General features: G+C 43.0%; 2 protein-coding genes across 4 annotated transcripts in view; one reads left to right on the top strand and one right to left on the bottom strand.

Annotated features, from left to right (window-relative positions):
• Positions 1-4,225: 4,225 nt before the first annotated feature.
• ENY2 (ENY2 transcription and export complex 2 subunit) lies at positions 4,226-22,483 on the bottom strand. 3 transcript variants are annotated; one of them, XM_029591904.1, is made up of 5 exons: positions 22,111-22,483; positions 21,919-22,004; positions 13,806-13,876; positions 12,898-12,972; positions 4,226-4,499 (listed from the first exon to the last, which is right to left on the bottom strand). In XM_029591904.1, the coding sequence occupies exons 1-5, from the start codon at positions 22,135-22,137 to the stop codon at positions 4,423-4,425; spliced, it is 336 nt and encodes a 111-aa protein (XP_029447764.1). In that variant the 5' UTR covers positions 22,138-22,483; the 3' UTR covers positions 4,226-4,422. The 3 variants fall into 3 exon arrangements, with proteins under 3 accessions (XP_029447764.1, XP_029447766.1, XP_029447765.1); XM_029591906.1 differs by having other exon boundaries at positions 22,256-22,483; XM_029591905.1 differs by having other exon boundaries at positions 22,188-22,478.
• Positions 22,484-22,812: 329 nt separating this feature from the next.
• The window catches only part of NUDCD1 (NudC domain containing 1), a 358,283-nt gene continuing 353,838 nt past the window's right edge, over positions 22,813-27,257 (top strand). Inside the window, exon 1 of the mRNA XM_029591903.1 lies at positions 22,813-23,071. Within this exon, the coding sequence (XP_029447763.1) occupies positions 22,957-23,071 (115 nt within the window). The 5' untranslated portion in view covers positions 22,813-22,956. The remainder of the gene's footprint in view (positions 23,072-27,257) is intronic.

Here is a 27,257-nt window from a genome sequence, read left to right as displayed (position 1 = left end):
AGGGGGTTGACAAGTCCTGGATACATATAGTAGTGGGTAGGGGATAATGTCAGGTTTTGTGTTTTTATGAGATATTGTTATATGTGTATTAATTCACTGAAGATAATATCTGTTGTTGACTCTTGTGAAGGTGCAGTATTCCAGAGGGCGGAAGGCTGGAAGGCTTCGCTTCTCTTTGGTTGAGTCGGGAGTAAATTGTCCCCTGAAGAAGTTGCGGCGAAACAGGGATCCTTGTTGGGACGTGGTGGATTGCTCCCACACGGATTGTATTTGATCTTGAGCAGAACCAAACGAAGAGAATCTTAACTTGACAAGTAGTGGTGATCTTAGACGGGGGTGGTTTTAAAGGGTGGGGAGTGTGTGTGGATGAATAGCTGAAATGGGGTATTTTTTAAAGATGTTGCTGCTAATGTATTGCTGCTAATGTATTTGGGTTATTGATGTTATGGTGGTATGTATATCAGGTTGCACAGGTCTTTGCATTAATGTCAATGTATGTATTAATGGATACATTTATGAAAATTATGTATATGTATTGTATCAACATTTTTCTTTAATTGAGTGAGATAATAAACTGTTATATGAGGATATGATGTATTAGAATTCTCAGACTGATGTTATTGGACTCCATATATATATATGTGTGTTGTGGTGTAATAAGTAGGGGGTCTGTACTCTCTTATTTTGTGAATACTGAAAATCAGGTAAATCAGTCTATGGCACAGAGAGTGAAAATCTTCTCTCTCTCACTCCCCAGGGGCAAAAACACTGGATGGGTGTCTTCAGAGATTGTTGGTTGCTCTTACTGTTAGCAGATCCTCTGGATCTCCTTGGTTCTTACACAGTCTTTTTATCTCTTTTTTTTCTGGATCCCAGATGGGAGGAATCCTCTTGAAGCAGGCAGCTCTTCCTGCTTCAAACAGGAAGGAAGGGGCAGCCAAAACTTCCTCCTGGATCTTAAACTCAAAGTCCTTTTCCCTTTAGCAGAATCTAATATCAGAGTTGCTCCTCGCAGCAGGTCATGGACACTAGGGGTGTGCATTCGTTTTCGCCGTATTGGCGATCCACAACTTATATTGCACTATTCGTAGTATTAGTGGGGAAGCGAAACGTATCGTGATTCCCCACGAATACACAAATCTTCGCCGAATTATACGGCCACCTAAATAAAAATTTAAACAATCCCCCCACCCTCCTGAACCCCCCCCCCCCAAGACTTACCAAAACTCCCTGGTGGTCCAGCGGGGGGTCCAGAACCCATCCCCTGCACTCATACCCTCGGTGCCGGTTTCATCATGGCACCGATAGCCTTTGTCACAGGGGCTACCGGTGCCATTGGTCAGCCCCTGTCACATGGCCATCGGTGCCATCTTGTGCTCCTACCATGTGACAGGGGCTGACCAATGGCACCGGTAGCCCCTGTGATATTGTATGGGCAAAGGCTATCGGCGCCATTTTGAGTAGTGGCATCGGACGGCCGGAGTGCAGGAGGTTGCTCCGGGACCCCCGTTGGACCCTCAGGGACTTTTGGCCAGCTTGGGGGGGGGGCCTCCTGATCCCCACAAGACTTGCCAAAAGTCCAGCGGGGGTTCGGGAGCGACCTCCTGCATGCCGGCCGTCTGATGCCAGTACTCAAAATGGCGCCAATTGCCTTTGCCCTCACTATGTCACAGGTACCGACGGTCGGCCCCTGTGACATAGTGAGGGCAAAGGCGATCGGCACCATTTTGAATACTGGCAGCAGATCGCCTTTGCCCTCACTATGTCACAGGGGCCGACCGTCGGTACCTGTGACAGTGAGGGCAAAGGTGATCGGCGCCATTTTGAGTACTGGCATCGGACAGCCGGCATGCAGGAGGTCGCTCCCGGACCCCCACTGGACTTTTGGCAAGTCTTGTGGGGGTGAGGAGGCCCCCCCAAGCTGGCCAAAAGTCCCTGGGGGTCCCGGAGCGACCTCCTGCACTCCGGCTGTCCGATGCCAGTACTCAAAATGGCGCCGATAGCCTTTGCCCATACTATGTCACAGGGGCTACCGGTGCCATTGGTCAGCCCCTGTCTCGTGGTAGGAGCACAAGATGGCGCCGATGGTCATGTGACAGGGGCTGACCAATGGCACCGGTAGCCCCTGTGACAAAGGCTATCGGCGCCATGATGAAACCGGCACAGAGGGTGGGAGAGTGAAGGGGATGGTTCCCGGACTCCCCGCTGGACCACCAGGGAGTTTTGGTAAGTCTTGGGGGGGTCAGGAGGGTGGGGGGTTGTAGTTAATTTTAATTTTAGCTGGGACACCAATAGAAATCGCCGTATTAACGCATCGGGGCGCCATACGGCCGAATGCAACTTATCTGCTGCCCGACGAATCCGAATCACAAATGCAACGTATGGCGTCCCTCTGCACATCCCTAATGGACACCTCTCTCCTTGTTGAGGATATGGAAGGCAGGTCTTCCCTAACCTGTTCTAGGGTCAATTTCCAAAGACTTTGCAAAATAGGTTTGTATGCATTTACCTACTTTTCAAGCACAAGACACACCTACATTAAGAAAAAGGTTGTATGGCACACCCCACTCAACGGAGCAGGCAGTATGGACATGGAGAGGACCCATGGCCAAAAGAAGAACTAGGAAAGCACTGAATATCCCCCCACTCTCTTTTCCAAGGTTTAAACCAAAGATAGAGAGGGGCAGAGACACACATGGACTTGCATTAAGGACCAGTTCTCTCTACCTACAAAGGCAGGAGAGGAGAAGGCGGTGTGGTATAGGCAGCCGGCTATTAGTTAACTTGGCTTCTGCATGTAACTATCAGAGTTCCTTCACTGCTGCTGCAGCGAGTCAAATCTAGGGTTTAGTGCTTGTGCTCCCTGTCTCCCTGTCTCACTCAGATTGGAAGGCATCAAACAGAGGGAAGATGAGGAAGTGCTGTGTGCACTGCCCAAAGTGCAAATCAGCTACAGTATCTAGGACCTGCATGCTGCCCATTAATTATCCCAATCTGGGGCTCATGCTGTAGTTAGGAAAAGGAGGCATGTATGATTACACACATTCTCGGAGAGGAGCTCCGATGTGCAGATCCAGGTCAGCACCTGCGAGGTGCTGGCCTGGATCTGCACATCAGGCAGTAGTGTCTTTTCCATAGCACACCTGATCAGGTCTGAAGGCACACTGGTTGGGAAACAGTTACAGAAGTAGCCTGTGTCCATGATGAACACATTTTCAGAAGGGAGGGCATATGGACATACCATCGCTGCCGCAAACGTATGCATGCACACAGGACTTTCAAAGGGGGTTTTGGAAGTACGTGCACATTTACATATTTTATAAAACATCAAACATGCATGCATGCTTCTACATCTGCTAATCAAGTCACAGCTATTAAATCTGACTTTTTGGGTTTGGGAGGGGAGGCCGAAGCATGGGGTAGAGGGTGTCCTATATAGAATCCATTATTTCCAGGACCAACATGGCTACTAGAAATTTCTTTGCATATGGGAAGAAGTTTCTTATGAGCAGACAAGCCGCTGAATTAGCTAGCTCAATGCATCAATAGAGCTGAGCTCATGGTACATTCAATCTAACCCTGGTGGTCATCTGGCTGAATAAAAGCCCGAGCCACTCTGCAGGAAGGCTTGCAGCCTGAAGGTGTTGTGCTGTCAGTGTCACAAGGATCTGACCATGGAGAGGGTGAGCTGGGTTATTAGCAGCTGCCTTGATTTTAATTAGCCATCTCAGATGAGAGTGAATTAGAACTCTGTGCTACTGTATAGGACCCTAAAAGATGTACATTCGGTATGAGTTTGACAAATATTTACTGAGTATTATCTGTTTCTGATACAAATGGCTCAAACAAATTTGTATGCTTTACAAACCATCCTTCTAGGATGGACCTGTAATTTCATAGAATCAAACTACCAAATAAATAAATAAAAGCTTTAAAAGACTTTTTTAAAAATTTGAACGGGCATATATAGTGGCTCTCATCTAAGAAAGGCTTATTTTCCAGAACTGTTATTCTCATGATTTACTGTTTTCCCTGTAGTTTAAGGTTGTGTAGTTTCTATTTCTTTTTTGTATGATTTTATGATTCTTTTTATTTTATATTCTGATATATTTTATTTCATTTAGTTTTGTGGTTTTCATGTGCACGAGTTGTATGTTTTCATTGTTAGCTGCCTAGGGCTTCTGCACAGACAGGTTACAAATAAAGATAACCATAACCAAGAAGACAGATTTATGAAAGCTTTTTTTTATTAAAATATGCTGATCATGAAAATTTGTTTACAGTTTTAACTCACAAAAAAATAAAAATCATACCAAAAAATGTTATTGAATTTAAAAATTTGCAAAATATTGTTACAGATTCACATTAAAGTCTCTAGAGAGAAAACAACAAAGAAGGTATAAGCTAAGAAGAATTGTTAAATTAGAGGCTGGCATGCTGAGCAAGAAAGGTTCTTATTCTTTGTAAGAGTTCTTTCTTCACACTGTCTGGTACCAGAGCTGAAACAGAAACAAGGGACAGTGAGTAAAATATAGAGTAAGACTCAGAGATTTCATTAGTTTGGTATGACAATAGTTTTCAAAAGTATGGATCATTATCATCTTTAAGTGAACAGCATCTCAATTTGACCAAAGCATTTGGCTTCAAGTTAGACTTGCTCTGGTCATGCTGAGATGTCTATTCACTTTATCTACACCCCTGTGCGGAACTGGTTTTCAAAACACCCATGTCAGGACTTATTTGGGATTTTGGATTTAGACAGAGATAAGTAAACAAATATTTTGAGGATACTTTTATTTGCAAAAATATTAAAATGAAAAAAAAGATTAGTGCTGCCAATGATCCGATGATTAAATATAAAGCAAAGAAGGTGTAAAACCGGTGGGGTTATTATGGATGGTCCCTCTATGATTTATATACTTATGGCAGTTAGTATTTCTTGTAGTATGATCAATATTTTCACTGAGTCATCAGCATCTTGGGCAAAAGAAAGTTACTGGAAAATAACTAGTTTTATAGCAGTCAAACTTTCTTAGGTCTAAAATTTCAAATGACTGCTATTATCAGAAAGTTAATAAAAAGACATCTTTAGTTTAAATACAGATTTCACTATAAGCAATTAGAACATAAGAATCAGAAACTAAGGCTGTGTGTTATGAATACACACACACAATTCCATGTTCATACCTGTCCATTCAACCCACTCCTAAATAGCAGCATGGCTTCAAGTATTGTACAACACTATTTTCTGTAGATTTTAGCACAGAATTGTATTAAATCAGAACAAGAATTCTGAAATATTAAAAAAAGCTGAAATGCAGAGTCTAAACAGTTCTTCCTAGAAAGAATGTGTCAGTATTCAGTTCAACTATGAGCTTTCCTTACTGTAAGTTTTGCAGTCACTCAATGGTTACGCAACACAGCATAGCATGAATTAGATGTACTGCAATCTAATGAAGTAGAAACAATTCCAAGGGCCAAATATAAAGAGCTTTTTTTTTTCCATCCATTTTACAAAATACCATAATAAAATGACGGTAGAAAAAGACCATCCAGCTTATCTAGTCTTTCCAGTCATACTGCACCAGCTGACAGCAACAGAGTTATCAGATAAGATTTCTCCTTATTCAGGACAGTCTGTCTTCTTTTGTCCTCCAGCATCTTGTGTAGAAGGGCAGTCAGAATCCCCATTTAATTCCCTCCAGAACTCACTTTTCTAGTGCCTAACCAGAAAGCTCTATCATCATCTAAATAGCCAGTAATAGTAGTGTGGCCATTGCCAAAACATCTGGCCTACTATGCCCCCTGCGTAAACTGCTAAACAGACCGAGCTACTTAAGAATCTGCATTTCCAAGGTCACGTGATGTGGTGAGCCGGGCAGGACGGAAACCCCTGAGCTCCAAGTACCTGGCTCCATCGGCGCGAAACTACCCCGCAATTAAGGCTCCAAAACCTACCAAAATTGAGAGACTGTAAGTTCCTATGTCCATCGCCCGATATATGAACAAGACGCCCCCCCCAATGGCCTCTAAATCCGCTAAAAAAGATAAAGAAAATTTGCGGGGCCCCGAAGCCAAAATGGCCGCCGCGGGCGAAACTGCCGGGGATTCAATGTCGGCAGGGCTCACGCTTTCTGCTATCGAGCAGGTCATTAAAGCACTGGACGAGAAATTAGCGGGATTAAAGCACAGATTGGTGACGTTCAAACAGCAATAGCTGAATTATCTCCCCGCATTGATCAGGCTGAAGGCAGGATATCTGCCCTGGAGGATGACGCTATCAGGGCAGAGTCCAAGGCTAAAAATCAAGGGAAAATGCTGACCCAGCTCCTAGACAAAGTAGATGATCTTGAGAATAGGGAGCACAGAGTCAACTTACGTTTTCTGGGCTTCCCTGAATAGATAGAAGAAAAAAATCTGGGAGAACTACTAGAACAGTGGCTCCCGGATGCCTTAGACTTACAGGAACTTAAAGGCTCTTTTAAAATAGAACTGGCACACAGATTGGGAGCAAAAAAGACAGAGCTCACCTGACCACGACTGGTCATAGCAAAATCTTTAAGCTTCACTCACAAGAATGAAATCTGGAAAGCCTATTGGCATAAACAAGACATCTGCTATGGGAAACATAACATCCACATCTTTCAAGACTACTCTGCCAGAGTATCTGAATTGCATAGAGGATTTTCACCAATCTGTTCCCAGCAGAAAATTAAATTTGCCCTAAATACCCAGCGAAACTTCGGGTCTGGTATAATGACAAACAGCATAACTTCCAATCACCAGATATAGCTGCTGAATTTCTGAAAACTATCTCTACAACCTAAAAATGTTCTGGAGCGGAGCCTAGCAAATACCAATATTGATCAGACCATATCTCACTCTTTGGTTTGATACTACCATAGGATGCAACAGCAGCCTCCCCCTAAGGGCTAGATCTCGCCTATCCCTGCCCAGAAGGGAAAAGGTTAACTTATTATGAGTAACTGAATCCCAGGTCTGACTTGATTTATGAGACACTACTGTCTAACCTAGATTGCCCTAACCATTTAACCAACATCTCCATACGCACAAATGACAATCGGCGGATTACACCCCTCTTTAAGGCCTACTGGCCACGATATGGAGCTATAGCACTTGTACACTAATCAAATGACCTCCATTCCTCCAGGAGTGAGGCTGTCTACTATATGGACTCGAAGGGAAGGGGAACTATGGAGGGGAGGGGTTTCTCAGAACCAGTTCCATTCTTGCTCTGACTCTCATCTTAATTCAACAGCCTCACAATCACATAACACAATCCACACTGCAAGGACGCAAAGGACAGACGTTGCCAGCTAGGATAAGTATACAAATCTACCCAAATGGAGAGGAGGAGAGGGCTATGCTGGGGGTCCTCACCTCTACTTCTGATTTGATATCTTCACAGCTACCTCAGCAACTGCCTAACCTGATACATGTATAACATTGTATCCTGGAACGTCAACGGATTAGGCTCAACCAAACGCAGGAAGGTCCTAGCTCACCTCAAGCGCTTACAGACCGACATTGCAGGAATGCAGGAGACTCACCTCACCGCTGCAGAAAGCCAAAAATTGCAAAGAGACTGGATTGGCTCATGTGTCTATTCAGCGGCAGTCAACAGAAAGGCAGGAGTTGCAATTTTAATTAACAAAACAGCGAACTCCCAAACTGTCAAAAGCATTGCAGATCCTAAGGGACACTTTATTTTACTTATCGGTCGCGATTTGTAATGTCTACGCTCCTAACAAGTACTCACACACATTCTTCACGATGCTATGCAACCTGCTTCATACACATTTTCAGGGTCAACTGTTCCTCTTAGGAGACTTCAACTGTGTCCACGATGGTACCATAGACAAAAGCCCCCCACAACAGAAGAATACCACTAAGACTAAGAAGGGCATCGCATTTCTATGCCATCAGCTCCATCTTCTAGATATATGGCATGTTCTTCACCACGGCGAAAAAGACTTTACCCATGTCTCTAGATCTCACCTGTCCCTATCACACATCGACTATATTCTTATATCACAGTCCCTTTTCTTCCGGATACAGAAAGCAACTATTGAAACACAGATGATCTCAGACCATGCTTCAATATCTGTTTACTTGGTCTCTTCGCAACCTACCCAAGCCGACCGTATCTGGAGATTCCCAAGTTATCTTAAAGATGATCACAAATTTAAGGATTATTTACAAACCAAATGGCAGGAGTATACAGAATATAACCAACGCCATATGTCTGACCCCCAACTTTTCTGGGAAGCAGGGAAGGCGGTCTTGAGAGGAGATATAATCTCCTACGTTCAATCTCGTAATAAACGGCTTGACCAAAACATACTGCGCTATGAACAACAACCTGCAAATAGCAAGCGTGATTTAATTCAGTCCCCTTCACCCAACCACAGAAAAGAATATTACAGCATTCTCAGGAATCTCAATGCCCTTTTACACATGAGAGCTCAAGCATTTCTTCAGAAAGGAGAACAAAACCTATTTCGGTTCGGAAACAAATCGGGCAAGTTGATGGCGAATCTGGTTCGGGTTGCTAGGAAAAAACCCCCAACCCCCTCCCAAACTTTCATTAATAGCATGAACCGCCCCAATGGGACAGTAACCACAGACCCGCAGGAAATCTGTGAATCCTTACGCCAATTTTACGAACGGTTATATACACCAGACCACAGGAGAGGGGATGTGGAGGAGAGTGAATTCTTTCAAGACTTGATACTCCCGCAGCTCACCCCCCCCCAACAGAACTTCCTATACTGGCCAATCCAGCCCTATGAAGTTTCCCAAGCAATCATGCTGGGAAATCACTGGGTCCAGATGGCCTTTCATACAATTTCTACAAAATGCTCCAAACACAACTGATTTCTATTCAGCTGGCCTTTCCCCCCCCCCCCCCCCCTTTCAACACAGCCCACATCATTGTCTTACCTAAGCCTGGCAAGGACCCACTGCAACCTTCCTCTTACCGCCCAATATCACTGCTAAATTGCGATTTAAAAATCTTAGTGAAGGTACTAGCAGAGAGGCTGAACATTCTTCTACCCTCACTAATCTCACATCATCAGGTGGGATTTGTAAAAGGAAGGACCCCACATGCAAATATCTTAAAGCTGGTGTCCGCCATGGAAATATGCCAATCTCAACATATTCCTGCACTTGCCATCGGATTAGACTCTGAAAAAGTCTAATCTGTAATCGGTATGAGGATTTGGATGTCGTCTGCATATATGTAGTGTGTTAGATTAAGATTGGAAAGGAGCTGACACAGAGGGAGAAGATAAATGTTGAATAATGTTGGGGATAATGAAGATCCTTGCGGGACTCCAAGTGTGGATCTGAAAGGTGGTGACTCTTTGCTGTTAATCTTGACTTTGTAGAACCTGTTCTGGAGGAAAGATGAAAACCAGCTGAGGGCGGTGTTTTTGATACCAATCTCGGCTAGACGATCTAAGAGAATATCATGGTTCACTGTGTCAAATGCCGCCGTTAGGTCGAGTAGGATGAGCAGGCAGGATTGTTTTTTCTCGAGGTTCATGAGAATATTGTCTGATAGTGTTAAAAGGAGGTATTCAGTGCTTCGAGATTTACGGAATCCTAGTTGATGCGGAGAGAGTAGGTTGTTGTTGTCCAAGTATTCAGAAAGTTGTTTTATTAACTATTCTTTCCAGGATTTTGGCAATAATTGGAAGATTTGCTATAGGGCGAAAGTTGGCTGGGTTATCAGGAGAAAGATTTGGTTTTTTAGCAGACGTTTCAGGATGGCGAGTTTGAGGGGGGTGGGGACAAGGCATTGATGACCTGTGATATTGGATTTGAGATGTCTTTGGCACTTGTAATAAGAAGGTTAGCTGGAATCGCATCTAGCGGGTGGGAAACAGGTTTAAGTTTTTTTAGTACGTTTTCAATCTCTAATGTGGAGACAGGCTCAAGGATCTCAAGGCTTGCGGTAAGTGGTGGAGGGGAGGTGAGTAGATGAGGTGGGGTAGGGGCTTTCCTTTCCTTGAGCGGGTCCAGGTGGTTAGAAATTTTGTTCTTGAAATAGGTGGCAAGTTCAGTAGCTTTGCTTGCTGCTTTGTCATCTGGAATAGCGAAGGCGGGTGGTTTGGTGAGGGATGCCACCAAGGAGAAGAGGGCTTTTGGGTCAAATATGAAGTTATGAATTTTCTGTGAGTAGAAGTCCTTTTTTGTCTGCAGAATGGAGATCCTGTATTGGTGCATAAGGGCTTTAAAGGCCGCAAGATTTGAGGTTGATGGGTTCTTGCGCCATATCTTTTCTCTGTTCCTGAGTTCACGCTTTTTAACTTTGGTGTATACCAAGGTTTTTTTGTATCCTTGTTGGATTGGATTGCTTTGGTAATTAGAGGGCAAGTCAAATCTGCCACTGTTTGTGATTTTGGACCAGGAGGCTAAGGCTGAGTTGGCGTCTGCGAGGTCCAGATGATTTAGCTCCGGAGTTAGATGGGAGATGAGAGTTTCCGGGTTGCAAAGTTTTCTGAATTGGACCATGGATTTCTGGGAGGCCGTAGGGGTTGGTTGGTGGTTTAGTAATGATATATTGATTAATTTGTGGTCAGACCAAGGTATTGGCTGGCAGGTTGTGTTGGAAGCGAGGGTAAGGCTTTGGTTTATGAAAATTACATCCAGGGTGTGACCAGCTTTATGAGTAGGTTCGTTTATGAGCTGTTTGAAACCAATGAAGATGAGGGTTTTGAGGAAGGCTTCACAGTTGGATGAGCGAGGCGTGGCATCTACATGGAGATTGAAATCTCCCACCAATATGGCTGGAGCGTCGGAGTCAATATGTTTGGCTATGCATTCTATTAAGGGAGAAGGGTCGGATTCTAGATGTCCTGGAGGGGAGTAGGTGAGGCCTATTTGCAATTGAGAGGATTTAAAGACAGCAAATTCGAGAGATTGAGAAGAGTTGGATACGTGAAGCGATAATCCAAGTTTTTTGTTGGCTGTGAGTAGAAGACCTCCACCTCTTTTTTTCAATCTAGGGATGGAGAATATATCGTAAGTTTGTATCGGAAGTTGGTTGAGAAGGACCGTGTCTTCTGGCTTTAACCAAGTTTCTGTGATGCCACACAGGTCAGGTTGCTCTTCTATGAGATAGTCATATAGGAGGTGGGTTTTTTTAGAGAGGGATTGAGCATTCAGTAGAGATAATGTTCTCAGGCAGTGTCATGGCAGTTCATATGCAAAAGCAGAACATAATATAGTTTACTGGAAATGCAGGACTTTTTCAAGCTGCTAACAGATGTATCTGGCCACGGCAATGAAACTGAGATGCGATGATTCAATGAAACCTGCAGATTGTGTCTTCCATTGACATTTCCAAGTATTGTCTCGATGTGGAAGCTCGGGAGGACACAGCCTTTGCATGTGTGGTTTTGACTGGGCTGCAGGCAGCCTCCAACCCTATTCGAGTGTAGTTTGGATACATCTCACTGGTTCTGAATCTGTCTAGATGCTAGGAAATGAGTTACTACTTGCCTGATAATTTTCTTTTCCTTAATCTAGACAGATGGATTCAGTTCCCGCCCTTGGCTGCCAAATGATTGTTTTATGGTCCTCCTGGGTGGCTACGTGTTCCAGGGGTTACTGGTAAGTGTTCACCCAGTCCCTAGATTAGTGTTAATACATTCTTTGCCTGAGTTCAGTGTTTCCTGTTGGTTGAGTACAGAAATGGTTATCTGTTATTAATCAAGCTTTTGCTAGTCTGTTCACAGTTGGCTTTTAAATAGAATACTGGCAGGCTGATGTCACTGCAAGGGTATATATACTGTGACATCAGTTTACTCAGTCTCCATCTGCTGGTAGAGGTGCATAACCCACTAGTCCTGACTCCAACTATCTAGATTTAGGAAAAGGACATTATCAGGTAAGTAGTAATTTCTCAATATCTGCAAGAGAGGAGTTTAACAGGGAACAGTTCTTCTGTGGAGTCCATTTCAAATGGTAACCTAAACGCTCATCTTGAGCATCAAGATATGTGCACACTAAATATTTAATTGTGAAATGCCAAGTATTACATTAAACAAGGAAGCCATACAATAAAAAAATGGGCCAGATTTATGGTTGGCTAGGAGCATCAGATAACTATGTTCTCTGAATTTATGCCTACTAGTTACTGGATTAAGGACTTGCACAGCAAGCAACAAATCTAATATAAATTGTCTGAAGGATGAGTATTTTTCCCCCCTACAGGACAACAGACTCCGATAAAAATATCTTTGATACACAGGGTCAGAATCGCCAGCTGCAGTTTACGGCTAAACTCTAGGATTTGTAAACAAAAGATAAATTTAAAAAAAAAAAAAAAAAAAAAAAAAAAAAAAGGGACATTCTCTCTCAAGAGGCAAATGTGTATCTACCAACAGAGTTTCAAAAGAAACTTCTATTGGCAGCTTGCTTATGACCAAAGTTTAGATTTTTTGAAGAACTGGACTCAGCAGTGTAATCCAACTCTGGTTCCACAGTGCTTGGACTGTACTGAGAATTACCTCCAGGTTCAGGCAAACATTTTACTTTTCATTAAATCTGTCAGTACAGTCATCTCAATAAAAGGGCAAACCACAGACACCTGCAATTTTGGATAGTCACAAACCTATCACTGCTCTGTCCTTGCCTCTGTGTCCTTTTACTTCCCGTGGCTCAGTTTCTCAGGCATCTCAGTTTCATTGCAGTGGCCAGATACATCTGTTAGCAGCTTGAAAAAGTCCTGCATTTCCAGTAAACTATATTATGTTCTGCTTTTGCATATGTACTATTTATTTGAAAAAATAAAATAAAATCTAAGCAATTTATATAAAAGAAATGCCTCAAGTTAAGTGACAGAACATTCATGGTTTTTCTTACCTCTGCCTTTTGGAGTGATTTCTGCTACCAAATCATCAACAGTAACGTGCTCTAATCCTTTTTCTTTAATTACATCTAAACAGGAGAATATTTTACAACATGAGAAACAATGAAGGTATTCATTATTATTTAAATAAACTCCAACAATATTTTAGAACGGGTAAATGTGAATCGGTTTTTTACTCTTTCGGATAATAGAAAGACTAGGGGGCACTCCATGAAGTTAGCATGTGGCACATTTAAAACTAATCGGAGAAAGTTCTTTTTTACTCAACGCACAACTAAACTCTGGAATTTGTTGCCAGAGGATGTGGTTAGTGCAGTTAGTATAGCTGTGTTTAAAAAAGGATTGGATAAGTTCTTGGAGGCGAAGTCCATTAACTGCTATTAATTAAGTTGACTTAGAAAATAGCCACTGCTATTACTATCAACAGTAACATGGAATAGACTTAGTTTTTGGGTACCTGCCAGGTTCTTATGGCCTGGATTGGCCACTGTTGGAAACAGGGTGCTGGGCTTGATGGACCCTTGGTCTAACCCAGTAAGGCATGTTCTTATGCAAATGTATTTCTCAAAGCCTTAATTCTCAATATGTAAATTGAAAGATGAACCTTAGCCTGGATGTTTTGGTATGAAAAGAAAAAAACCCACCACCTTGGAAGTCTTGTAGTCTATTTCCAACATTAAAAGAGAGGGAGCTATGGGTAACACAAAAACAAAAATACTTCACACAATAAAGGAATCAAATCAAACAGTCAGCAAGAACTCTCTCTGATCCCCCTGTAGATGGCATACAGCAAAGAACAGTCACTCACTCAATCTGCTGTATTCAGGTTAGTGTGACTGAAAAGCAAAACATCCATGCTGCTATAATTTTAGTATTCGAGTAGTGAGATCTAATTGTTTACCTTTACAATGTGCTTTCAATTGGTCTTTCCAGCCACATTCAATTAACTTTGCTCTCAGCAACTCTTTGAGTCTGGAAAAACATACAAGCAAAAATACATTCAAACACTGTGCGTTACAATACAGTATTGCTGTATGAAAGCAAAAGGACAGGGTTCTGTCTAATTCAGGTGAAGCTGTGGAGCTCGGTGCTCTCATGCAAACCTTGCCCTTGCTCTGTCACCTTCATTTATGTCTCTTCTCATATTTCTTTATTAGAACATTTTGCTTCTCTGAAGACATCAGACTCACCGAGGAAAGGAGTGAAGGGATGCCACTGCTGAACTTACCAGAGAATGTAGGAAACCAGACAAAAAGGTGTGCTATAAATCTGCCTAAAATTCAAAGAACTGCTAACTTCAAAGCATGCTAAAAAGACAAAAATGGCAGCTATTTTGAAGCAAAATATATTCTCAGCTTCAAACTGTATGCCTGTCATCCCTTTCCAGACATATGAAAACATCCTCCTGATGTCAGCAGCATCTGGAACTGGATGAAAGAAATGCCTTGTCAACTTGAACAAAGGGCAAGCAGCTAAAAAAAGCTTGCTCGCACCTCATAGTCTGATGTAAAAAGTACATATGCAGCCTAAACAAGGATAAATATAAAATCAGAAATGTTTCATTTTTACTATGCAAAGTATTTAAAACCCCCTTTTTATATTTATATGGGACTAATGGGAATTCATGAAAGGCAGGAAAACAAAACCTGGCTGCATGCATATTACATAATTTGGTAGGGGTTGGCAGCAGAGAGCCTGCAGTCACACAGGAAACCTGAGTTTTCAGGATGATAAATGTGCACTCAACTGCCCTGATGGACAGATGAGCACGACTGTAGCATTCATCTGACCCAGATGCATGTAGTAAAACGTACAACCACTGCCCAGGCCCAATTAAAAAAAAAAATGCCTGGAAAGAGATGCTGTTACCAGCTCTGATAGAAAGATGGCTTCCGAGGGCGAAAAGGCAAGTTTGCTTACCGTAAACCGTGTTTTTCCGTAGATAGCAGGATGAATTAGCCATGCTGTCTAGCACGTCCCTCTGGTACAGATACTGAGTGGTTTAGCATACCCAACTGGAACGCTCTTCTGCCAAAGTCGTCCAGGTATTTACAAGTCGCAACCTGGAGGAGTATCTGAATGAAGGCGTGATTTCCTAGCCCTCTTCATAGCTGACTCAACCACTACGGAGGCGTATGGGAGTTGGCCCACATTGTAGAATGGAGACTGACACATCCGGAATTTGAGATCTGTTTTCCACTAGGTCGCTTGCCCGGAAAAGGGGAATTACCAAGCCTTCGTCATGACTGCGTCCAGAACTGCGTGGCAAGGCAAGGCGGTTGGCTCGGCTGGCGCTTTGAAAATCTTTAGAATCCCTAAAACTTCAGCGCGCAGGTCTGGCACCTTTCGCGTTTCAATGTTGAGTCTCCACAAATTTCAAATAGGAGAGGAGGCTGGCTCAGGTTGCTCCTCCAGCGGATCAGATGAGTCACCTGTCGAGGAACCCGGCGACACAGGAGGCGAGAGCTGCAGGGAGACATCAGGCTGCAGAGAGTGCCCAAGAGCTGGGCTGCTGGACCGAGGCTCTAGACTAGACTAATGTCCCCTTGCAGAGGCGAAGGTAGTCTGCCCTGGGGGGAGTCTTTGCGTGGAATAGGGCAGGACTTGCTGCTTCCCCGATCCTCCACGGAGAGGAACTGGGTCAAGATCTTGGAAATTTGAAACATCGCCTGTGAGGCCAAGACCCCTCACCCTGGACGAGATGACGAGTCCTCTGCCAGGAGATTCCTTGGTGGCAGTGCTGCGAGCAGGATTTATTTATTTATTTATTTTTAGTTTTTATATACCGATGTTCCTGTATAATATACATATCACACCGGTTTACATGGAAATAAAACTGATGCCTCGGAGAGGCAGTTTACATCGAAACATATTTAACATTTTTAACAGCATAACCAAAGGGGCAGGGGAAATGGAGGAGGTTACAGTGGTTAAAAACATATCTAGTTACATAGTGATATGGAATAAATAAATAAATAGACAGTAACTATTTACATGAGGATATCTGAATCAGGACCTCTGGGCCGGACTTTTGCCCGTTCCATTGAGGAAGACCTCTTGTGCCACTTTCAGAGGGGCTCCTACAACTGCCCCGTCGACCTCTTCTGTCTAGAAACTGAAGATAAATCGGAATAGACATGCTCCGAGGAGTGAAAGGAGCCCGCTGATGCATCTTGAGATGCCCGCTCATCTGAAAAGATGAGGTCCACTAAGGCATGCGTCGATGGTGCTTCACGCGTGTCGGGACGGTGCTGCGCTTCGGCTGGCTGCGTCGGGGCTTTGAATTTGGATGACACAATCGCCTCGATGGTTGGGTTGGTGAATCCCCTGATGCTCTGCAGGCCTGGATGGGCTGGCCCACCTGACCCTGTTGTTTGTCTGGCAGTCCCACGGAGAAGGCCCGCTGGTTTTTTAGGACAATCCAGACATGGCCCCAGGGACGAATGGGCCGACAGGCGCTCCGAGTTGGAGGCGTAGGACACAGAGTTTCCCCTCTTGCATCCGGGCGATCTTAGCGGTGCGTTGACGCCGGGCCCAGGGGCACATGTAGCTGCAGTCCCTGCATGCTGCCTGATCATGGTCTGGGCCGAGGCATAAATAACAGTAATTATGTCCACTGGTGGCAAACATGATCTTACTGCACCAGCAGAATTTGAAGCCAGGCGGTCTTGGAGGCATTTTCCTTTTTTTTACCGAACGGTGCTCTCTGAGGACAGAAAGCAAGCTCTGCGTGCAGCCTGCAGCGCGGAAAGAACAGACTGAGAAGAAAATGGAGCCATGCAGGAAAGGATGCGTAGCCGCACGCAGAGCAAAGCTCTGTCATCTTTGAGGAGCTCTGCCTGGCTACCCCAGAGGGAAGTCCCAGACAGCATGGCTAATTCAGCCTGCTTATCTGCAGGAAAATATAGAAAAATGGGCATAGGGAGGAGGTTGGGCATAGAAGGGAGCAAGAACAAAAGTTAAAAAATAAAACTGCAAAGATGAAAATAAGCTAAATAAAGCAAAATAAGTCCACATGAAAAATTTAGACTAAACAAAAAACCCCCACAAAACAAAACAAAACAAACATATAGGAAAAATATGTTCTGGAAACAGAACTCTGTACCCACTAGCCAGGGAGGGTTTTCTCGAACAGATAGAGTCTGCACCATGAGCAAAAACTTGCTAGATTCTCTTCCATATGGGACCCTATTTGCCCTGGAGACATTCAATTTTACCTTGACAGCTAAAGCAAATTGTGATCTCATATATCAATGACATTAATGCTGGCAATGGCTAATGCTAATTAAAAAAAAAAAAAAAAACCACCACCAAACACCTTAAAAAACAGGAAAAAAGATTTAAAAAAGTTTAAAAGTGTCCACAGATAAGTAATGACTTATCTGGGTAAGTAATTAATAAAGTCAGCACTTATCTGGCTATCTGGTATGGTTCACCCCCTACTTAACCGAATAAATACTTATCCAGCTAAGTACCATTACCTTCTGCCAGATAGTCTAATAAGTCTGTATATATCTTGGTAAGTGGCATGGCCTGTCAGGGATGCCTCTCCCACCCACCTTCCCAAGTTAAAATGGGCATTCAGCCTGTGCCAAACGCACATTTTACACAGAACGTGCTTTTTTTTTTTTTTTTTTTTTAACTCCCGACACATCAACAGTTAAAAAAAAATTAATCTGGGTGTAAAAATTGTGCACTGAAAATCAGTGCACAGATTCCAGTTACTGCATTGGCCTGTGAATTTGGCCAAAAGCCATTTTCTCCATGGCAAACAAAAATGTAAAGAAGAGCAGGAAGGACTTTGGGTTTTCCATTATCACTTAAGATTGAAAAATTCAGACATTACAGGGAGAAAAAAAAAAAGGGATTCTAAACTTTACCTGATAAGGCTCCAAACCTTTTTATTCTGGCCTTGCCCGAAACAAAGAACTCAACCCTGATTGGATACTGCTTATCTTTAAGCATTCCCAGGACCATGCATCCCATATTCCAAGATGAAGTCTTTTTATTTTTAGAAATGACGCTCAATCAAAAGCCGAATTTGGCACTTGTCCATATGCATATACTCTTCCCTGTTCCCTTACTATAAGTAAGTGGAACCCAGGAACAAGACATCATCAAAAAGTTGCTGCAATCCCAGGCCTAGCCAGAATTACCACCACTGCTATACAAGCAGAAATTGCCTGCTTTCCTGCCTGTGGCCAGAAAACAGAACCTGATTGGCTATACCTACAGTGAGTTGTCAAGCTAAAGATTCCTACACAAAAGCTATATTTTTGCTCTAGATCCTGCAACCAGCCTACAGCTGCTGACACTGAAATTCCTGGGTTTCTGTCCAGCATAAGAATAGCAATTGACGAAATGGACTATCTTTGAAAGCTCACACCTCAATAAATTGGTTAGTCTATAAGATGCCACCCGCCTCTTGTCATTTTTGTTACACCAGACTAACACAGCTATCCTTCTGCCTAGCATAGAAACTCCTTGCCCAGAGAGAGAGCCTACACAATGCTTCAAGCACTAACTGAATTAATCCTCCTCCTCCTAAATTACACAAGCAATGATATTCTTGTTTTTGTTCTATCTTGTTAATATCCTCTCTCCTAGGTCACCTGACCATTTTTCTAACACTCTTCCGTTTTTTATACCCCTGTTACATGTAACTTTATACTTCCCTCTCAGTTTCAATATATTTATTCCCCTGTTACCTGATGTGATATGCCTATGAACGTCAGTATATAAAAGGTTTAAATAAATAAATAAATAAATAACTGTGTAGTAAAAAAAAAAAACAAACAAAAAACACCAGATTAACTCCTAATAATGTTGCAAAGATCAGAGAACTGATTCTAAGCAATCTGGGTTAGTAAAATGGTAAGATTTGTAAATTAATAAATGTATTTATTTAAAATCTTTTCTATACCGTCGCTAAGTAATATACCATCGCAACGGTTTACATGTAGGCACATAAATTAATGTAAGTGGGTGCATACTATCGTACATTCTAACATGTGCCACAAAAGGTTCAGTTACAATAAATCGTTAAAGACAATCACTTGTTTACTGAAGTAGGTTATGACCAGGTGTACCTGTAAGGTACTGTTCACGGGTAAAAATCATATATATAGTGTTTATAAATTACATTTATTGTGAGGTAGAGTTCATAGATTATTAAAATGCACATTCTTAGAATAGTGCTGTGTGCTGGTATACTTCTGCCTATTCCTGTATATTTTCATTCTCCAGCCTCTTTATAAAATGCTTGTTTAAAAAGCCATGTTTTTAAACTTTTCTTAAAGGTTTTGAGATCTCTTTGCAATCTGATCTCTAAGGGCATTTTGTTCCAAAGTGTGGGGCCTACTAAAGATAAGGCCCTTTCTCTCACTTGAGTTAGTCTTGCTGTTTTTACTGAGGGAATGGTTAAGAGTGCTTTATTTGCCGATCGAAGGTTTCTGTGTGGGACGTGCACTCGTAATGCTGTGTTTAGCCAGTCCGATTTTTCCATCATGTATTAGTTTATGTATGGTATATAGGGCTTTGTATTTAATTCTGTGTTCAATAGGTAGCCAATATAATTCTGCCAGGGTTTCAGTTATATGGTCCCTCCTCCTTTTTCCTGTTAGTATTCTAGCTGCTGTGTTTTGAAGTGGCCTTAATGTTGTATTGGAAGTCCTAGTAAAAGGGCATTACAGTAGTCCTTGCTGGAGAAAACTAGTGCCTGAAGTACTGTTCTGAAATCAGTTAGTGTTAGTAATGGTTTTAGTTTTCTGAGTACCATGAGTTTTCCATACCTTCTTTTACTTTATCACTATGTGCTGTTTTAGATTGATTTCTGGGTCCATTATTATTCCAAGGTTTATAATTTATTGATCTGTAGTTATAATTTAGAAACTATAAAAGTGCATGTCTGGCATTACCTAAATCAAATCACTATATATTTACCCAATATCTAATCAATTAAAGAAAGTACTGAATCTTGACATATTAAAGAAGTCCTTGTTCTGACTTCCATCCCAATTAAAAATTATTCTAAGAAATTTATACTTGGAAGTTGTCTTCCCTATACTTAGCAGCCTAGAAATTCATAGTTCCATAGATGAGAGTTATATGTTTGACTAGCTAAGAGGTGTATGTGGAAAAGTTTTGCATCATGTGAAAAGAGGATAGCATATAGGTGTGTGAAGTGTGACTAAGTAAGTATGAGAATGTGATTAACTGTATGTAAAACTAGGCCCAAATTAAAAAACGAACAAGGCATGGGTATTATATTGGCTAACACAGGAGTTTGGACTAAAGTAAGTGATGTTTAAAAAGACTTTCCCAGATTACCCTGACAGTGTGCCAAAGGCCTTCTCCGATGGGACCATCTCTATCGGGCCGATTCAGTAAAGTCCGCGGTAGAGCAGGCGAACAGGCCACGCACCTGTGCGCGCGATTCTGTATTTAAATGAGGCCCGGCGGTAGAAACAGGCAAAATGAGGCGCTAGGGACACTAGTGCCTCCCTTTGGCCGAGAGCGGCGGCTGTCAGCGGGTTTGACAGCCGACACTCAATTTTGCCGGCGTCAGTTCTCGAGCCCGCTGACAGCCACAGGCTCGGAAACCGGACGCCGGCAAAATTGAGCGTCCGGTTTTTGACTTGACAGCCGCAGGCCGACTTCAAAATTTTTTTTTTTCCTTTTTTACCTTTCGGGACCTCTGACTTAATATCGCCCGAAGAAATTAGCGCCTACCTTTGGGTAGGCGCTAATTTCTGAAAGCAAAATGTGCGGCTTGGCTGAACATTTTGCTTTGTGAATCGCACGGGAATACTTAATAGGGCCATCAACATGCATCTGCATGTTGAGGGCGCTATTAGGTTTGGCTGTTTGGATGCACGTTTTCGGCCCCTTACTGAATAAGGAGTAGGGGAAAACGCGTGTCCAATGACGGGTTAACAGTGCGCTCCAGAGCGCACTGTACTGTATTGGCCCGTATGTGAGAAAGTAATTGAGGCTATATTTTTGTGCTATCTTTCCTGAGATTGTCAAAGTGGTGCAAAATTATCGGATACACAGAAGAGAAAGGCTTTAACAATGAGTAATCCACTTTCTCCTGGTTAATTTTCTTTCAACTAAATTTCATTTTGATGGCCTAAAACTGCATCACTTGTATATTCTACAGGTTATGAGTAATTCTTTAATGGATCAATACAGCACCATTAACCTGCCACTAGCTCCTCTCCCTCCTGAGCAGTTCACAGCTCAGATCAACTGTTTGAACCTCATCCTCATCTAAGGAGTATCCTGCATGTTAAACAGCTGATCCATTCTGTAAAGTACCTGGAAGGCAGCAAGTGGCAGTAAGAGGCATAGGTAAGAAATAAAGCCCAATAAGAGATCTATTTTCTGGATAATAGGTCCTAAAATAAATGGTGGTCTACTGTGGGAGTGGAAAGATTGCGGCTGGGCTGTTAGATAAAATTCTATTTTTTTTTTCAGCCGCTGGGTGCTGAGAGTAAGAGTGACTAGTCTGTTGAATATTCAGCCATTGGGGAGCAGAAAACAGAAGGAGCAGCTGCAACTAGCTGACTGGCTAGGTGGAAAATGAAACAATAATCCGAGAGAAGTAGAATATTGACACATGCTGAAGATAAAGAGAGGGAAAGGGGGGGACCGGTGAAGAGGCACATAAAGTTGCCAAAAAAGAAAAGAAATCCCTAAAAGCAAAGTCCTGTTTCTCCCTCCCCCCTCAAAAAAAGCAGAAAGAAAGATGAGCAAAAACAAATACAAACATAGAGTAAGCCAAAAGGAAACAACTGAAGCAGAATAGGCAAAAATAAAAAGGTAAAAAAAAAAGAAACCGTATTTTTCCCACGCTCCTGTATATTTCGGCTAGCAGCTGTTTCCTAAATGTTTCCACATCTGCTCTACTACATTTTTTTGTCTCAGTAAGTATAAATGCATAACATACATTTTTGCATAAAATTTTCCTGAATGCGACAAATAGCAAAATAAAAAACACTACCCTTACTTACCGTTCTCGTTCACCTGTCTCAATCAGTTTTTGATTAATGGCCGCTCGCATCTGTGCATCTTTATTCATTTTTGTTACTCTGGATATCTGCAGAAACGTCATAAAATACAAAAAGCAATAAGCCATGACTACCTAGACAGAAATCAAAGCCAAAACAAAGCAATCGTGAATCAAGCAACAATATAATATCCACCCAGTGCCGGTCGCGGTGTTTTGACATGAGAACCGGACCGCATATTCCGCTCGCCAGCTCGCAATGCACATATTTACCGTTCAGGCCGAGCCTTGAACGACAACGGCTCCGTCCCACCAAAAATCCAAGCAAACCTCTGAAGCACCTATGTAGCAATGACCGTCTCCAAGACACCCCTTTTTTTTTTTCCTTCCGGTCCGTTGATTTACGCTACTTCCGGGTCCCGCGAAGGCAGTTTTGCTGGCCTACGCTTTTCCTCATTGTAAGGGAAAAATATTTTGTGTGGATTGGGCTGTTTTGGGCCTGGGCGACCGAGTAGCTGAGTGCTAACAGTTCCTATGTAGCTGGGCCCTTTTGTTCTTTGCCTTGGGCATCACAGCCAGTCGTCGCAGAGTGATGACTTGTCGGCAGCAGCCAATCAGGGGGGACGGGAACAGCAGGGCAGATACTGAGACGATTATTGCTGCAGAACTCGGAACGAAGAGGAGGACAGCCTGGGAAACCGAGTCCGGCTAACGGACACGCTGCTGCCAGCACCGAAAAATTCGATTTTTCCCGCTTACGTTTCTAGAATATTTATATTTGGAGAGCTACGTCAAATGCCAGTCTTCCGGCGACCGAAAGAGCTACGTGTTGTTTGCTAAGAACAGGGGAGGGGAAAGAAGGGGGTTACAGTATTAAGCCTTTCCCGCTGACTCGATAGGCTGAGACTACAACACCCAGCGTGCACCGTGGGTGCAGAGAGGCGGGGTCTTGTAGAACGTCTTTACGGAGTCGTATGCGCAGAGGGTGCCGCTGGGCTTCAAATTTACTACCTTCGAAGCATCTGAGCCAATTGTTTTAACCATGGAAGCTGCAAATCGCTCGTTGGTTGTAGACCGGCGGCTTCTGGACCCGAAGTTCGAGAGTTACCGGCTGTCCCTGGATCCGCTCCCCTGCTACAAGGTGGATTTGGACGCCGGTGAGTCCTCCCGCTGGTGCGCTTGTTCTGGCCACAGATCTGGCTGTATCATTTACTCCAGCTTCAGTCCCTGTTCTCTCCACGTTGGGAACTCTTTCTTTGAAAGCGGGGTTTGGTTTTCAGTTGCCTTCACACACTACTAGCGTTGGCTCCAAACTTCTATCTAGTTGTAATTCACTGTTAGTTTTGCACCCCCCTGGGGCAGCTGATCCGGGAATGATCTACCCTTCTGCTAATTCAGCATTGACGTGAAACGTGCTCATTAGTCCGATGTAAATTCAGACAGCAGCGAGTTGACTGTAAAGTGTATTTTCTGTTATATTAAACTATATTAGTGATGGAGAGCTTTGGTTTCTCTACACAGACTCTTTTGGGAAAGTAAACTTTGGCCTCCATACGCACATCGCCCGAGCTGTGACATACAACAGGAAGTGAAAACTAGCTGTATAGAAGAACCTACCTTCTAGAGATATTAGAAATAACATATTTGTCAGTGTTTGTTTACCCAGTCTTGTAGTGTAGCGTTCTAGAAGCCACATTGGCTTGAACAAAACTGGTGTTTTTGTACATTACAGTACCTGAATGTAATCTGCTTTTCAAGTGCCTGAAAGGTGGCATATAAATACATTAAATACATGTGTAACTTCTAAAAGTATGATGATGTCTGTTATACCACCCCTTTCTTGATAGGCCATGTAATACCATATCTGTTTCATTAGTCCTTTGAAAGATATGTTAGCCTTTAAAAGCTCCATAATGGTTAGACTTGGAACTTTCTAGAAACTGCTGGCTCTATCTCTCATTTTGGCAAAATAGTTTGGAATCCTATTCTAAAGGCGGAGTGGAAATTGAGTTGGTGTAGACGCTTCGAATGCATGTGATACAAATAATTTCGCCAAGTGTTTTTGGTCTGGTATGGTGCAATATGGTCAAGGTAGGACGGCCTTGTACATTCATTTCAGTTTTATTTGTTGCTCTAGTCATCCCTGCCTTACAACAAGTAAATGAAAACCATGGTAGCTTGTGTGGGCCAAAGAGAGAAGTGCAGAAGATGTTAGCAATCAGGATAGGTGAAGTTAGTTTTTTAATTTTGAATTGGATATTGTAAAGGAGATGGCATTTTGGATTTCAGGGTGGGGTTGGAGAGTTTATTCCAGATTCAATGGGTGAATAATAGTATGAATGAGTCAAAATGCAGAGTCCCTAAGATGTGCTTGGCTGTGTGCTGATTTTGTGCATTCATCTTTACTCCTGATGTAACAAGGAGTTCAGTGCACAAATTAGCACTCCTTCATGTAAATCCCATGTTAAAGGCTTTAACATGGGATTTACATGGGAACTTTGATGTTATACTGATACTGTTTAACTATTACCTCCCCAAATACGGAGAGGTGCATAGACTTAACTTATGTTTTCTTAATGCTGGAAATTTCATTCATGAGAGGTGGAATAATGTTTCTGGGGCTAGTGTTAGACCACAGGAATGAACCTGGAGTTCATGGGGTAGGGGGCTTGTGCTCAGGGTTTACCTTCAGAAAACATGATTAGTACATGTATTTTAAGCATGCTAAACATGTTATTGTGTGCACATTTTTGGGTTGGTGGGCGTTTTAACTCCCAATAAATTAGCATACAGTTAGGTTACAACATTCATAAGTTTTTAGTGCATGAGTAAATAAAATGTGTGCTGAAATTTAGCGCACATTTTTTAAGCTGGACTAAGATGTGCCCCTGGAATTGGAGGAAGTGAATAACATAGTAACGATGGCAAATAAAATCCAAATGGTCCATCTAGTCTGTCCAGCAATTTGCTTATGGTAGGAAGTTACCTCTATGCAGAAATGTTACACCACCCCTTTCTTCTTTTTCAGCCTCAAGCCTTTAGGGATCTGCAGTGTTTTTAATTTACTGTTCTTCACCACCTCTTCTGGGAGGACATTCCAAGCATCTAACCCCTTTCCGTGAAGAAGTGCTTCCCCCCCCCCCCCCCCCGGAGTTTAATTTCATTTTGTGACCTCTGGTTCTACCGTTTCCTTTCCAAAGTAAAAGGTTTGAAATTTGTATGTCTTTAATACCTGTCAATCTCCTCTTTTCCAAGGTATACAAATTTAGATCCTTCATCTCTCCTCATAGGTCTTCTGAATCAGATCCCTCACCATTTTAGTTACCTTCCTTTGGACCCTTTCCATCCTGTCTCTAATAGATAGCCTCTCTATCCTTTTTGAGATGCATCTCCAGATGAGGCCTCACCAAGGTCATTATTACCTCCCTTTTTCTACGGGCTATTTCTTTCTCAGTGCAGCCCAGCATCTTTCTGGCTTTAGCTACAGCGTTGACACATTCCATCGTTGTCTTCAGATCGCCAGACGTAATCACCCCAAGGTCCTCTCCTGATCTTTGTACATTAGTCTTTCAACCCCCCCCCCCCCCCCCAGCTTTCTTCTTGGCTTTGAATCACAGCTTAAATGCCACAAGAAAAGGGGAATGTTAAACATAGAAACATAGAAATGACGGCAGAAGAAGACCAAACGGCCCATCCAGTCTGCCCAGCAAGCTTCACATTTTTTTCTCATACTTATCTGTTTCTCTTAGCTCTTTGGTTCTATTTCTCTTCCACCCCCACCATTAATGTAGAGAGCAGTGATGGAGCTGCAACCAAGTGAAATATCAAGCTTGATTAGTTAGGGGTAGTAACCGCCGCAATAAGCAAGCTACACCCATGTTTATTTGTTTTACCCAGACTGTGTTATTCAGCCCTTATTGGTTGTTTTTCTTCTCCCCTGCCGTTGAAGCAGGGAGCTATGCTGGATATGCGTGTAGTATCAGTTTTTCTTCTCCCCTGCCGTTGAAGCAGAGAGCTATGCTGGATATGCGTGAAGTATCAGTTTTTCTTCTCCCCTGCGGTTGAAGCAGGATATGCATTGAAAGTGAAGTATCAGGCTTATTTGGTTTGGGGTAGTAACCGCCGTAACAAGCCAGCTACTCCCCGCTTTGTGAGTGCGAATCCTTTTTTCTTCTCCCCTGCCGTTGAAGCAGAGAGCTATGCTGGATATGCGTGAAGTATCAGTTTTTCTTCTCCCCTGCCGTTGAAGCAGAGAGCTATGCTGGATATGCATGAAGTATCAGTTTTTCTTCTCCCCTGCCGTTGAAGCAGAGAGCTATGCGTGAAGTATCAGTTTTTCTTCTCCCCTACCGTTGAAGCAGAGAGCTATGCTGGATATGCATTGAAAGTGAAGTATCAGGCTTATTTGGTTTGGGGTAGTAACCGCCGTAACAAGCCAGCTACTCCCCACTTTGTGAGTGCGAATCCTTTTTTCCACATTTCCTCTTGCTGTTGTAGCTTAGAGTGATGTTGGAGTCACAGTAACCATGTGTATGTTTATTGAATAAGGGTATTATCTCCAGGCAGTAGCCGTCATTCTGGCGAGCCACCCACTCTTTATTGACGGCCCTCTTGATTTTATGGATCCACAGTGTTTATCCCACGCCCCTTTGAAGTCCTTCACAGTTCTGGTCTTCACCACTTCCTTTGGAAGGGCATTCCAGGCATCCACCACCCTCTCCGTGAAGAAATACTTCCTGACATTGGTTCTGAATCTTCCTCCCTGGAGCTTCAAATCGTGACCCCTGGTTCTGCTGATTTTTTTCCTATGGAAAAGGTTTGTCGTTGTCATTGGATCATTAAAACCTTTCAAGTATCTGAAAGTCTGTATCATATCACCTCTGCTCCTCCTTTCCTCCAGGGTGTACATATTTAGATTCTTCAATCTCTCCTCATAAGTCATTTGATGAAGACCTTCCACCTTTTTGGTCACCCTTCTCTGGACCGCCTCCATCTTGTCTCTGTCTCTTCGGAGATACGGTCTCCAGAACTGAACACAATACTCCAGGTGAGGTCTCACCAAGGACCTGTACAAGGGGATAATCACTTCCCTTTTCTTACTCGATATTCCTCTCTCTATGCAGCCCAGCATTCTTCTGGCTTTAGCTATCGCCTTGTCACATTGTTTCGCCGACTTCAGATCATTAGACACCATCACCCCAAGGTCTCTCTCCTGCTCCGTGCACATCAGCCTTTCTCCCCCCATCGAATACAGTTCATTCGGATTTCCACTCCCCATATGCATGACTTTGCACTTCTTGGCATTGAATGTCAGCTGCCATGTCTTCGACCACTCTTCCATCT

This window comes from Rhinatrema bivittatum, chromosome 2, assembly GCF_901001135.1.
Source record: "Rhinatrema bivittatum chromosome 2, aRhiBiv1.1, whole genome shotgun sequence".
Taxonomy (NCBI): domain Eukaryota; kingdom Metazoa; phylum Chordata; class Amphibia; order Gymnophiona; family Rhinatrematidae; genus Rhinatrema; species Rhinatrema bivittatum.
This window is presented reverse-complemented; position numbering and strand designations above follow the sequence as displayed.

What these genes read in the sequence shown, in the direction of transcription:
- ENY2 (XM_029591904.1), bottom strand. Translation starts at nt 22,137, where the DNA reads ATGTCAAAACACCGCGACCGGCACTGG. An exon ending in AACACCGCGACCGGCACTGG is followed by an intron (nt 22,005 to 22,110) that starts GTGGATATTATA and finishes ACGTTTCTGCAG; the next exon opens with ATATCCAGAGTAACAAAAAT. An exon ending in AATCACTCCAAAAGGCAGAG is followed by an intron (nt 4,500 to 12,897) that starts GTAAGAAAAACC and finishes TTTCTGTTTCAG; the next exon opens with CTCTGGTACCAGACAGTGTG.